We start from the raw sequence: 12,405 nt of genomic DNA, 5'->3' as shown, positions 1-12,405 counted from the left end.
CAGAAGCAGAGATGCTTTATAACATAAATCATTAGATAAATATGAATCAGAGCCGTGAGATACCACCTTATATACATTAAGATGGCTATTTTCAGACAAATAAAATATATGTTTTATAGATATATAATATTTATCTCTATCTCTCTCTATATATATCTACCTTATCTATATCTATCTATCTACCCATCTAGATAGATAGATAGATAGATGGATGGATGGATAGATAGATAGATATACAAGTTTTGATGAGGTTTCTGGAAACCAGAGCCCTTTGCCCTACTGGGCGTTAGTATAATGGTGCATCCACTATGAACAACATGGAAAAAAATTAAACAGAATTCCACTTCTGAATATATAACCCAAAGAAGCAGAAATTGGAAAATATATTTGTACACCTCAGGTGACATCATTAACAAGAGCAAAATATGGAAGCAACCAAAAGTCCATCAAGGGATGAACCAATAAGCTTCTAATATGATACCTACATACAATAGAAGATTTTTCCACCTTACAAAAAACAAGGAAAGTCTGACACATGCTCTGTTGGGGTCTCCTTGTCTCTTAATGGCTCTAATTTTTCATACTGTTAGAATGGCAATGAAATTTCAGTGTGAGTTGGGGATGAGACAGACATTCAACCATTAGCAGTAGTCAAATTCATACACACAGAGAATAGAATGGTGGGTTCTAGGTCTGGGGGAGCAGGTGTGAGAATTGCTATGTAATGTGTACAGAGGTTGGGGTTGAGAAAGAAGGAAAAGTTCTGGAGATCTATGGTGGCAATGGCTGCCCAGAAATGAGGATATCCCTAATATCACTGAAATTTACACATAAAAATGGTTAGCACAGTAATTTTTATGTTAAGTATATTTTACCACAGTGAAAAAAATCATAGGTTTGATTATGCTTCTTTTAGATGAGTTATTAATTTAATCTTAAGTAGAAATACGCTGACAATTAGAGAAATGCAAATCAAAACTACACTGATATTCCATCTCACTCTAATAAGAATGGCAATTATTGAGAATGCAAACAATAATGTGTGTTGGCAAGGAAGTTGGGGAAAATGTACACTCATACATTGCTGGTAGGACTGCAAATTGGTGGACCATTATGGAAAGCAGTGTGGAGATATCTCAGAAAACTTGGAATGGATCCACTATTTGACTGAGCTATCCTACTCTTCAGTTTATACCCCAAGGACTTAAAATTAGCATATTACAGTGACACAGCCACATCAATGTTTATAGCAACTCAATTCACAATAGCTAAATTATGGAACCAACCTGGATGCCCTTCAACAGATGAGAAAACGTGGTACATATACACAATGGAATATTACTCAGCCTTAAAGAAGAATGAAATCATGGCATTTACAGGTAAATGGATGGAACTGGAGGCTATAATGGTAAGTAAAATAAGCAAAATAAGCCAATCCCCAAAACCCCAAACCCAAATATTTTCTCTGATAAGTGGATGCTGATCCATAGTGGGGTGGGGAATAGGCAGAATGAAGGAACTTTGGTTTGTGTACAGGGGAGTGAGGGGAGGGGTGGGGCTGTGGGGAATGGGAAGGGTAGTAGAATGAGACAAACATTATTACCTTATCTACATGTATGATTTCACTGCTGGAGTGATTCTGCACCATGTACAGCCAGAGGAATGAGAAACTGTGCTTCATTTGTGTTCAATATGTCAAAATGCATTCTACTGTAACATAAATAAATTTTAAAAAAGAAATAAGCTTACAATTCAGCATGCCCTATTTTACCAGAGAAGTCAAAATATCCATAAAAATGGTTATTGGGGGAACATGGACATGATATTTTCCCATAAATACTTTTTTCCCCTCCTTCTCACTTAAACAAACAAACAAACAAACAAACAAACAAAAAACAGTACTGGGGATTGCATCCAGAGCTTCACACATGCTAGACCAGGACTCTACCATTCAGCCACATCCCCAGTCCTACAATGAATTTTTAAAATAATAATAAAAAAATGAAAAAGGTTTAGAATGTTTCTGGGCTGTGTTCCTCAATTCCTTAATTATAAGAGTGAATATCTACATATTACACACACACACACACACACACACACACACACCAAATGTTTTCCCATACTCTGTATCTTAAATTCTAACATTAGCTGCCATTAAAGTAAATTTCTTGAATTAAATATCAATATGTAGACTGAGGAAAAGATTGCAAAACACAGAGGGAAATCAAAGCAGTTCCCCAAGTTCTCAGTTGCTTTCCCCCCTTTTATTAATTTTTTACTAACCAATTTTTATTAACCATTTTTTATTTCCTGCAATTTTTATTTCCTGCATTTCGGTTGGTTTTGCTGAAGATGCAGGGGAAGGAAGAATCCTAAGGGAGGAGCCAGGATGGGATGCATGACCACAGGCCTCCCAGCCTCAGGGGCCCTTCCTCCAGTTTCTTCTCCCACCCAAGATTCGCGCCTTGCCAGTCTCATCACTGCCCTGGGGGTTGTCAGATTCTTCTAAACCCAGCTACATCTCATCCTCACGTTGGGAGACGAAGTCACGGGTCTGTGCTTTTCCACCGACTCCACCCTAGCTGTAGGTTAAACAGGAACGACCTGGCTGGAATGTGCTGGCTTTTAGCACTGCAGAAGATTTTAACCAAAACCTCCAGAACTAAAGGAAAACCAGGTTTCGCTGAAAATCCACCAAGGGCTGGCTGTGAGCCCTTTTCCTGAGCCACGGTCCAGCGCCACCCATGGCTCCCTCCCTTCCTGGGGCTGGGGTGTCCTGCTCAGTTCCTCCCAGTCCAGGAATGCAGAGCCCTCAGGGAGAGGCTGGACCCGAAATTGCCTGGAGTCCAGCTTGGAGTCTCCGCCCAGAGGTGGACCCAGCCAATCGCAGGGCGTGCAGGTGATGGGAGCGGGGCGGGTAAGGCCACAGACAGGGTCTTTAAAGCCCAGATGAGGTACCTCTGGACCAGAGGTTCTGACTTCTGCCACTTCTGGTGAGTTGTATCTGTGGGATGTGGCCACCTCGGGTGAGCGCCCTCGGCCTTGCCTAGGCATATTGGGAACAGACTGGAGAGGGGGCCCTGGTCCAGAATGCAGGCAGGACTCCAGGATACAGAACATTTCCCTCCTCTGCTAGCCTTGGGGTGGGATGTGGGGACGGTTGCCGGGGTACCCAGGAGAGGCTCAGACCATGCAGGAATCCCAGGCTGCGCACCAGTCACCCTGGGCCTGGCTAGGAGGGAGAGGTCAAGTGGAAACCCTGGCAAGCCCAGCCATAGCAGGGTTCATTGCTCCTGGGGCCAACGGGAGCACCCTCTTGCCCATCATTTCCAGGTAAAGTCCTCCAGCCTCGGTGTGTGCAGAGGGTAGGAGCAGGTGGCATGCCTGGCTGGATGTGGTAGCTGTGACTTTCAGTGCCTTAGCCACATGGCCTGGTTTCCTGGTTGGGGTAGTGAGTGGGGGTGTTGGAGGCACAGCCCTAAGTGTGGGACAGAGAGATATGTGGTGCTGTTCTTCCTACTTCCCTAGAAGAATATTCCGGAAAGATTGCATTCAAGAAAGGAAGGTTCCAAGACACCTCAGTTCCTGCTGTATACCACCCAAGAAGATGCCCAGTAGCCCCCAACTCTTGGGGACTCCTTTGTCTGTACTTGGTATCAGATGCCTCAATGAAGTTTAGCTTAGGTGACCTCAGTAGCTTCGGTACAAAACCTGAACCAACTATCTCCTAATTTCCTAGTTGTTGTTATAAGGTTCTAGATCATCAGGTACCTTCACATAGTTCTTATAACCTAAATTATCACTCCATACAGTGTCTCAGTCCCTAGGGCTGTGGACAGGCTGCTTTCCTTTGGTGGCCAAATACTCCCACTGGAGTGTTTTAATCCAGCTACATCCTTAGCCTCTTCCACTGGCCTTGGGTAAATTCTTGGGAGAAAAATTTAAATATTTGAATTCCCTCATTTCTTTTGTTTTTCCAGGGCTTGAAGCATGAGTCCCTCTCTCTTCCTGGTCCTCCTTGGCTTCCCGGTGCTCTCCGCTGCTCCAGCCCTTGAGTATGGTTTAAATGCACAATGGCACCAGTGGAAAGCAAAGCATGGGAAAACCTATGGCACGGTGGGTGACATGGACACTGTCCAAGGGGACCCTGCAGAAAGTGGTCCTCGCTGGTCACAGTTTATGGCCAGAGAGAAGCTTCTAGAGGCCAGCTCTTAGCCGGCAGTGGCCTGGGGGCCCTGTGGTGCACTCAGTGGTGTCTGGGTCTGGAGAGCAGCTCACAGGAGTGGGAAGCCCTGCCCGGCCATGGTTTCTCTTCCACCAATGCCAGCAGGTGTCCCCTTGGGGAGATGGGTTGAGTTTTAAATAGAAATAAAAACTACCCGCTGCGCTTGCTTCTAGAATGAAGAAGGGTGGAGGCGAGCGGTGTGGGAGAAGAACATGAGGATGATCGAGCAGCACAACGAGGAGTACAGCCAGGGGAAGCATGGCTTCACCATGGCCATGAACGCCTTCGGGGACATGGTGCGTGTGAGTGTGTGTGTGTGTGTGTGTGCGTGTGTGTGTGTGTGTGTGTGTGTGTGTCGGGGCGCTTCACTCTGCGCTTCCTCGCCTCAGCTCCTCACAAAACCATCTCCTGACCTTTCAATGTTTTATTTACCTTTCCTGGAAGACTAATGAAGAATTCAGGCAAGTGAGGAACAGCGTCCAATACCGGACGCTCCAGAGGGAGGCGGTGTTCCAGGAACCTCTGTTTGGGGATGTGCCCGAATCTGTGGACTGGAGAAAGAAAGGCTATGTGACTCCTGTGAAGGATCAGGTATGGGACAGTGTGGGATTCAGACCTTGCGTCTCCCACAGGAGAGCCCAGGACTCCTTGACCCTGCCCTGCCACACTGGAGGGGCACGTCCGAGTTTTGCTATTTGTTTTATGGATGACAGTTTGCTTTATTCCTTTTGCAGGGTCACTGTGGTTCCTGTTGGGCTTTTAGTGCCACTGGGGCCCTGGAAGGACAGATCTTCCGAAAAACAGGCAAACTCATCTCGCTCAGTGAGCAGAACCTCGTGGACTGTTCCAGGGCCCAAGGCAACATGGGCTGCAGTGGTGGCCTGATGGATTTTGCCTTCCAGTATATTAAGGACAACGGAGGCCTGGACTCAGAGGACTCCTATCCATACGAGGCCAAGGTAAACAGAGCTTCTCATGTTGCTGACAGTCCCTATCTGCTTTTGGAAAAATGGCACGTTTTCAGAATTCCCAAGAATTCCTTCAGAATTCCCAAGTTGAAGTGTGGAGTCTAGCTTCACCCCCTGTAAACCTCCAGTGTCATAGGAGTCTTCAGCCTTGGCCATTCTTTCCTGAGATACTTTTATACATCTTGTTCTTGTCTCTGTGGAACATGGAGAACATGCCAACCGTTCCACGGATTCCTCTGTTGTGGGACGTTCTTATGGATGGGAAGACCTAGAGGGTCTCATTGAAGATACGTGAGCTGATTTTCCGTTTCAAATCAAGTTACAGCATGTCACTGCAGATGGCTGGGTGTTGGGGTGCTAACACATGTTCCCCCACAGGTGGATGGCATTAATCAACTGTCTCCCTGCTTTACCTTTAAAAGGATGGATCCTGTAGGTACAAACCTGAGAATTCTGTCGCTAACAACACAGGCGTAATCTACATCCCAAAGCACGAGGAAGCCCTGAAGAAGGCAGTGGCATCTGTCGGGCCCATCTCTGTTTCTATTGATGCAAGCTTGATGTCCTTCCAGTTCTATAAAAAAGGTGAGCATATTTCTTTCTAGAAATGGGTGCAGAAAAAACTGTAATGCCACCATGACATACCAGCTTGAGGGACTCTTGGGTATGTAAATTTTTGGTAAATATTTGGGTGCCTGGATTTCAAATTCTGCACATGTAATATATATACTTGATGTTTCCACTCGACCTTTCTTCAAGCAGATCCCATGAGTGTGAGTACTGCATATTTTTTTTAAAAAAAGCTGTTTAATTAGCTTAATTCCTTCTGATTTTCTCCAATTATTTAAAATTTACCTTCATTTTTATTTATGCAATTAAATCTTAAAGGAGCTTTTTGATTCAAGTAATTTTGTGTTGTTTTCTTAGATGGACATCCTAGAAATAGAATTACAGTATTTCAAAGAGTGGTCTTTTATGCACCTAGTGGTCTTTTATGCACCTAGAAATATAAATTAGTATAAATCCTTCTGTTTAAAAACAGAAGGATTTATGCTAATTTAAACAGAAGGAATTATGCTAATTTATATTTCTGTTAGTTTGAAATCAGCTCTTGAATGCCTAACTTTGACTACAATAGAGCTTGATTGTAAGTTTGTATCATCTCAGTGAATTTGGAAATGCCTCCTTATTGTTGGTGACAGGGGTCACTGCCACTGTTCCTGGAGCTTTCACCCCAGCTTTGATTTTATCTCCAGGCATTTATTATGACCCAGACTGCAAAAGCAGTGAGCTGAATCATGGTGTTCTGCTGGTTGGCTATGGTTTTGAAGGAACAAACCCGAATAAAAATAAATACTGGCTGGTCAAGAACAGGTAGGTGTTGCCCAAAGCATGTATGTTTGACATTCAAGAGGGAATTTTTGTTTGCAGTCAGTATTTAGTTATAAGTCCTGGAAATATTTATCCCTCTTAGGTTGAATGAGGAAATATTAATGCATGCTGATAACATTAAGATATTGTTCCAGGCTCCTTGGGGTATTAAAATATGGCACGTCTGCCATTGCTTTTCTAAATTCTGAAAATTTTCATACTTCGGAAACACATTGGACTGCAAAGACATCCTGTCCTTTTTCTGTCTCTGATTTTACAATCCTGTATAAGATAATTGTTTGGACTCAGGGGTGGAAGTTAAGTGCCAATTTAGACTCAGCAGTTTATAGAGAATGAAAAGAATATCTGCTTCTCTGGATTCTGTTAAGTCTGTTAAGTTGGGACAGTGTCTAAATTAGGTGCTATTGTTAATAAAGCCAATGTGCTTTATTTTTCCTATGAAATGGAAAATTTGCTCTTCTTTCAGTTGGAGTAAAGGATGGGGCATGGATGGCTACATAAAGATCGCCCGAGACCAGAACAACGTCTGTGGAATTGCTACGGCAGCCTGCTATCCTACCGTGAACTGATGGACAGTGATAAGGAAGGACTTGATTGGTGACAGTTTCTCCAACCCAGGGATTTCATCTTCAAACTGACCTGCCCCCTCTGTGTGGGATCCCAACACTTGAGTCATTGATGATTCAACTTGTGATGTGAATTGGACATTTTTATTCTAGTAAAATATCACTACTACTTTAATTACTGCTATAGCCAGCTTTGTATTATTGACTCTTCCAATGACTTCTGCATTTTCACTTTTTTTCCCTGAAAGTATGCATAAACTTGTGTCTTTAAAAATAAAACTGAATTCCAAATGTGATGGAGAGGATTTTCATTTTTTTTAGTGCTCTGACTTTTCGTGTCATCAAACATGTCATTTGGCTCTGAAGATATAAATAAGCGTAGCAATAGTTCTCCGGGACAAAGAACGGGTGCCTCTTCTAGCTGTGACAGGATTCCACCCTTGTTCTTGCTTTTGCTTTCTAGTGTTTTAGTTACCTGATGTCAACTGTGGTCTGGAAATATTAAATGAAAATTTCCAGAAATTCAATATTGCAATTCACATCAATTTCCTAATTTTGAATTGAGTGCCATTCTGCATGGTGTGATGAAATCCACTGAACCTGGATGTTCTGAGTTGAGTTTTTGAGTTCCTTATTGATCTTGGATATTAACCCTTTGCCAGGTAAATGGTTTGCAGATGTGTCCTCCCATTCTGTAGGTGGTCGAATGACACTCGAATGACAGTTTCCATTTCCCTGTAGAAGCTTTTGAATTCCCTTTGTCAATGCATTTTTTTGTCAGTGTCCTTGAGGTCACTCTACAGAATCTTGCCCAGACCAAGGTACTCAGCATTGTCCCTATATTTTCTTCTGGTAGCTTCATAATTTGGGGCCTTAACTTCTTAGTTTCTTGTCAGAATTTGAGTTGATTTTTGCATGCTGTGTGAGAGGTGGGGCTCTAGTCTCATTTTAATGCTTATGTCCCAGCATAGTTTACTGAAGTGACCATCCTTTGTTCAACATGTATTCTTGGTGCCTTGTTGAAAGCCAATGTCTGTAATTACATAGATTCTTGTCTGGGTGGATTACATGGATTCATTCTGTTCTTTTCATCTATGTGGGTGTGTTTATGCCAACACCACGCTGTTTTGATCACTATAGCTTTGCATTGTCTTGAGGTCACCTATTTTAACGCTTCTAGCTTTATCTTTTTTTTTTTAATCTTTCTTCAAGACTGCTTTGGCTATTCTGGGCATTTTGTGGTATCCTATGAATTTTGTGATTGTGCCTTCCGGTTTGGTGAAGAATCTCATTGGCATTTTGATGGGGATTACATTAAATCTATAGATCCTTCTAGGTAGTATGAGCATTTTAACAATATCAGTCCTTCCAATCCATGAACATGAGATATTGTTCCATTTTTTTTTGTTTGTGTGTGTCTTCTGTGTTTCTTTCATCAGTATTTTATAATTTTCATTGGAGTTCCTTCACTTTTTTGGTTAAATCTATTTCTAGATATTTTTATGTGGTATTGTGGATGGGATTAAATTTTTATTTCTTTTCAGCCAGTTTATCATTGTTGTGCAAAAAATGAACTTTTTTGGCATGTTAATTGTATGTCTTGCCACTTTACTGAATTTATTAATTGTAACAGCTTTGTGATGTCATCTTTAGGATTTTATATACATAAGGTCATGTCATCCTCAAACAGGGATAATTTGACTTCCTCCTTTCCATTTTATACTGGACTCTCTCTCTCCATTTGATCTAATAACAGTTGCTTTATATAACTGGGCCTCTTAGTGTTGGGTACATATATATTTACAATTATAATTTCCTTTTGTCTAGTTGAACCCTTTTATTTTTACATAGTATCCTTCTTTTTCTCTTTTTTACAGATTTTTACATATAGCATATTTTATCTGATCTAAGTAAGCCATTCCTGTTTGTTTTGGGTTTCCATTTGCATAGAATATCTTTCACCAATGCTACACTTAATGTAGTCTATGTGTATCTTTACTGATGGAGTGAGTTTTCCTACAGGCAACCTATCCTTAGATCTTTTTTTTTTTTTAATCTATCCAGGCACTCTATATATTTTGATTAGGAATTTAATCTGTTTATATTCAAGGTTGTTATTGATACATAAGAGAATTTACTCCTCCTATTTTGTTAACTGTTTTCTGATTATTTTCTATATTTTTTGTTCTTTTCCTCTTTTTTATCTTTGTGATTTAGTGGTTTTCTTTCTTTCTTTTTTAAAAAACATTTATTTGTTTAGTAGTAATTGAACACAATACCTTTATTTTATTTATTTTTATGTGATGCTGAGAATTGAACCTGGGGCCTCACACGTGCTAGGTGAGTGCTCTCTACCACTGAGCCACAACCCCGGCCCCAGTTTGGTGGTTTTCTTTAATGATAGATTTTGATGTTTTTCTTTTTTTCATTTATATATTTCTCTGTTTTATTTATTTTTTCTTGTGCTTTTATGATGGTCGTTATTGTCCTTTTATTTCTTTAGGTCTAGGAAATTTTCTGCTATTATATCATTGAAAAGATTGTGCATTCCTTTGGTTTGTATCTCTTGCTCCTTCAGGTATTTCAATAATTCTTAAATTTGGTCTTTTCATGTTATCCCATAATTCTTGGATGTTCTGCTCATGGTCTCTTTTTTTAAAGTTTATTAATGATTATTTTACTCCATCATGTTTCTCAATTTACATAGACAAATATATTTGGTTTAATATTTTCTTTTCTTTTTTATTGATTTTTTTAAAAAAATAAATGACAGCAGAATACATTACAATTCTTATTACACATATACAGCACAATTTTTCATATCTCTGGTTGTATATAAAGTATATTGATGCCAATTCATGTCTTCATACATGTATTTTGGATAATGATGACCATCACATTTCACCTGTTCAGGGTTTCTTACCATCTTCTCTGCATGGTCAACTTTTCAAGATTATATATTTTGTCTTCATTGTCTGAGGTTCTGTCTTCCAAGTGGTCTAGTCTGTTGGTGATGCTTTCTATTGAATTTATAATTTGGTTTCCTGATTCCTTCATTTCGAGGATTTCTGTTTGTTTGTTTTTCATAATCTCTGTTTATTGAAGTGATCTTTCATTTTCTGTATTTTTTTCTTTGATTTCACTTCTTATACTATCTTCTATTTCACATATCAATTTAACTATGTACAATCTGAACTCCTTTTTAGACATTTCTCCTATTGTGTTATCAGTGGCTTCTGTTATTGAATCATCCCGGTTTGTTTGGGGCGCTTTATTCCCTTGTTTTTTCATGTTAGTGTGTTTTCCCATCTAAAAATATGAATCTGGGGCAGCATAAATTCTACCCTGTAGACCTATAGTGTCCCTGAAGGTTTCCAGCACTTCGCCTTTAATGGTGAGACCAATATCAACAGCACCCAGTGTACACAATATATAGCCTTAAACCCAATAGCTCCCACTAAGGCATCTACTGCCTTCTCACATTAAACCAAAATGATGAGTTCAATAACTAGTATAAACAGAAAATTTGTTAAGACAGTTTACAATTTCAAATAGTGGATGAGAGACAGGGGTAGTGTGGCATGTGATATTCACGAAAGAGGAAGAGAGAAGCTAGAAGTAAAAATTCATAGGAAGAGTGGAAGAGGAGCCAACAGAGATTGGCTGTTGGTTGGAGAAAATTTGGAAAGAAAATCTAAGGAAATAGACAAGAAGAACAAAGAGAAAAAAATTAAAGACATAAGAATACAATAAAAATGCAAAACACCATTCATGTATCATTGTCCTCCCACACACTGATGCATAAAAACATCCTGTTCCAAATATGGTAGAGAGATCAGTGAATAAAAAATAAAATAAAATAAATCTTGCTGGAAAGTTGGTCTGTCTCTGTCAGTGTTCAACAGTTTCTTAGCCCTGTCTCTGACATCTCTTGGGATCACCAAACCCAGATCAGCCCTCGCAAACCCAGTCTCTGTCTCACCAAACTGGGCTTCTGATACCTCAGGCTTGGCCACGCTGCAGTCCCAAGACCTCAGTGCTGCTCCTATTGCAGAGAGACCACCAGGGATTCACTCATGCAAAGGAGCAACCTGGAGATGCAGCAGCAAGATGAGGGCCACCAGCACTCTCAGCAGGAAGACCCCAGGCACTTCCAAACCCACAGGCACCCCCATACTGGACCTGCAGGTCCCAGCTGGAGTCCCCAGACAGAGGCTCTTGTGCTGGCACCCAGACCCCAGGCCTTGGCTTGTGTCCCGAAGTGGGTGCAGCCATGTGCAACCCAACCTGAAGTCCCCCCTCAGCAGTCCTCTAGGCTCGGGTAGCAGCGGTGGTGGCGGTGGTCTTGGCCCTATGTCAGCAGCAGTGGCTGCTGCAGCTGTGGGGGTGTCACCAGGCGACCCCCAGGGGTCAGTAGCAATGTGGGCTTCAGTTGCATTCGGGGAAGCGATGTCTTCTGGGGCAGTGGCAGGTGGTTGCATTTGCAAGGGCAGCAGCACTCAGAAAGAAGACACCAGGCGATCTCAGGCTGGCAGCAGCGTAATCAGAGGCAGCAGCGACGGTGATAGTGGTGCAGGCCACAGTTGATTGACCAGAGGCTTTTGGTTCAGTGGCAGCAACCATGGAGACAGGGTGAGAAGGAGCATCGGAGGTAGCCGAGGTTGTGCCCAGAGAAGAGTCCTCTGGGCACGGCAGCCGTGTCATCCTCGACAGTGACATCTGCAGTAGCCAATATATTTGATTAGAAGAGTATATAAGCAAAAGACAATTAGGATCAAATTAAACATTAGAAATAAATCTAAATGGAAGAGATTAATAAACACCTGTAGATAATAATACTAAATGTTAATTCTCAACTCTCCAATTAAAAGAGACTAGCAAATTGGATAAAAAACAAGACTTGACCATATGTTGTCTGCAAGAAACACACCTCACAGGCAAAGACACCTGTAGACTGGAAGTGAAAAGATGGTAAAAGATGCTCCGATGCAATGGAACCCGAAGCAAGCAGGAATAGCTGATCTTATACCCATAAATGCAGCCATCAAACCCAAATTAATTAGAAGAGTCAATAAAGGTCATGTAATACTGGTAAAGGAAACAATCTAGCAAGAAGATATAAAGATAGTAAATATTTATGCCCCAAACTTTGGTGCATCTAATTACATAAAACAGGCACTACTTGACATAAAATCTCAGCTATATCCCATTACAATAATACTGGGTAGTTTCAAATCACCTGTCTTGCCAATAG

General features: G+C 41.2%; 1 protein-coding gene across 1 annotated transcript; it reads left to right on the top strand.

The window, feature by feature from the left end:
• Positions 1-3,990: 3,990 nt before the first annotated feature.
• Positions 3,991-7,154, top strand: LOC143382592 (procathepsin L-like). Its single transcript, XM_076836782.2, has 7 exons — positions 3,991-4,116; positions 4,399-4,521; positions 4,670-4,816; positions 4,960-5,184; positions 5,616-5,778; positions 6,450-6,567; positions 7,052-7,154. Exons 1-7 carry the CDS (start codon positions 3,991-3,993, stop codon positions 7,152-7,154), a joined length of 1,005 nt encoding a protein of 334 aa, XP_076692897.2.
• Positions 7,155-12,405: the final 5,251 nt, after the last annotated feature.

The sequence above is a fragment of the Callospermophilus lateralis genome, chromosome 17 (assembly GCF_048772815.1).
Source record: "Callospermophilus lateralis isolate mCalLat2 chromosome 17, mCalLat2.hap1, whole genome shotgun sequence".
NCBI classification, from domain to species: domain Eukaryota; kingdom Metazoa; phylum Chordata; class Mammalia; order Rodentia; family Sciuridae; genus Callospermophilus; species Callospermophilus lateralis.
Note: the sequence above shows the minus strand (reverse complement) of the source record. Positions and strands in the feature narration are given on the sequence as shown.

Coding starts and splice junctions, on each gene's coding strand:
- LOC143382592 (XM_076836782.2), top strand. CDS start 3,991: ATGAGTCCCTCTCTCTTCCTGGTCCTCCTTGGCTTCCCGGTGCTCTCC. Junction 4,522..4,669: donor TGAACGCCTTCGGGGACATG/GTGCGTGTGAGT, acceptor CTTTCCTGGAAG/ACTAATGAAGAATTCAGGCA. Junction 5,779..6,449: donor CTTCCAGTTCTATAAAAAAG/GTGAGCATATTT, acceptor TTTTATCTCCAG/GCATTTATTATGACCCAGAC.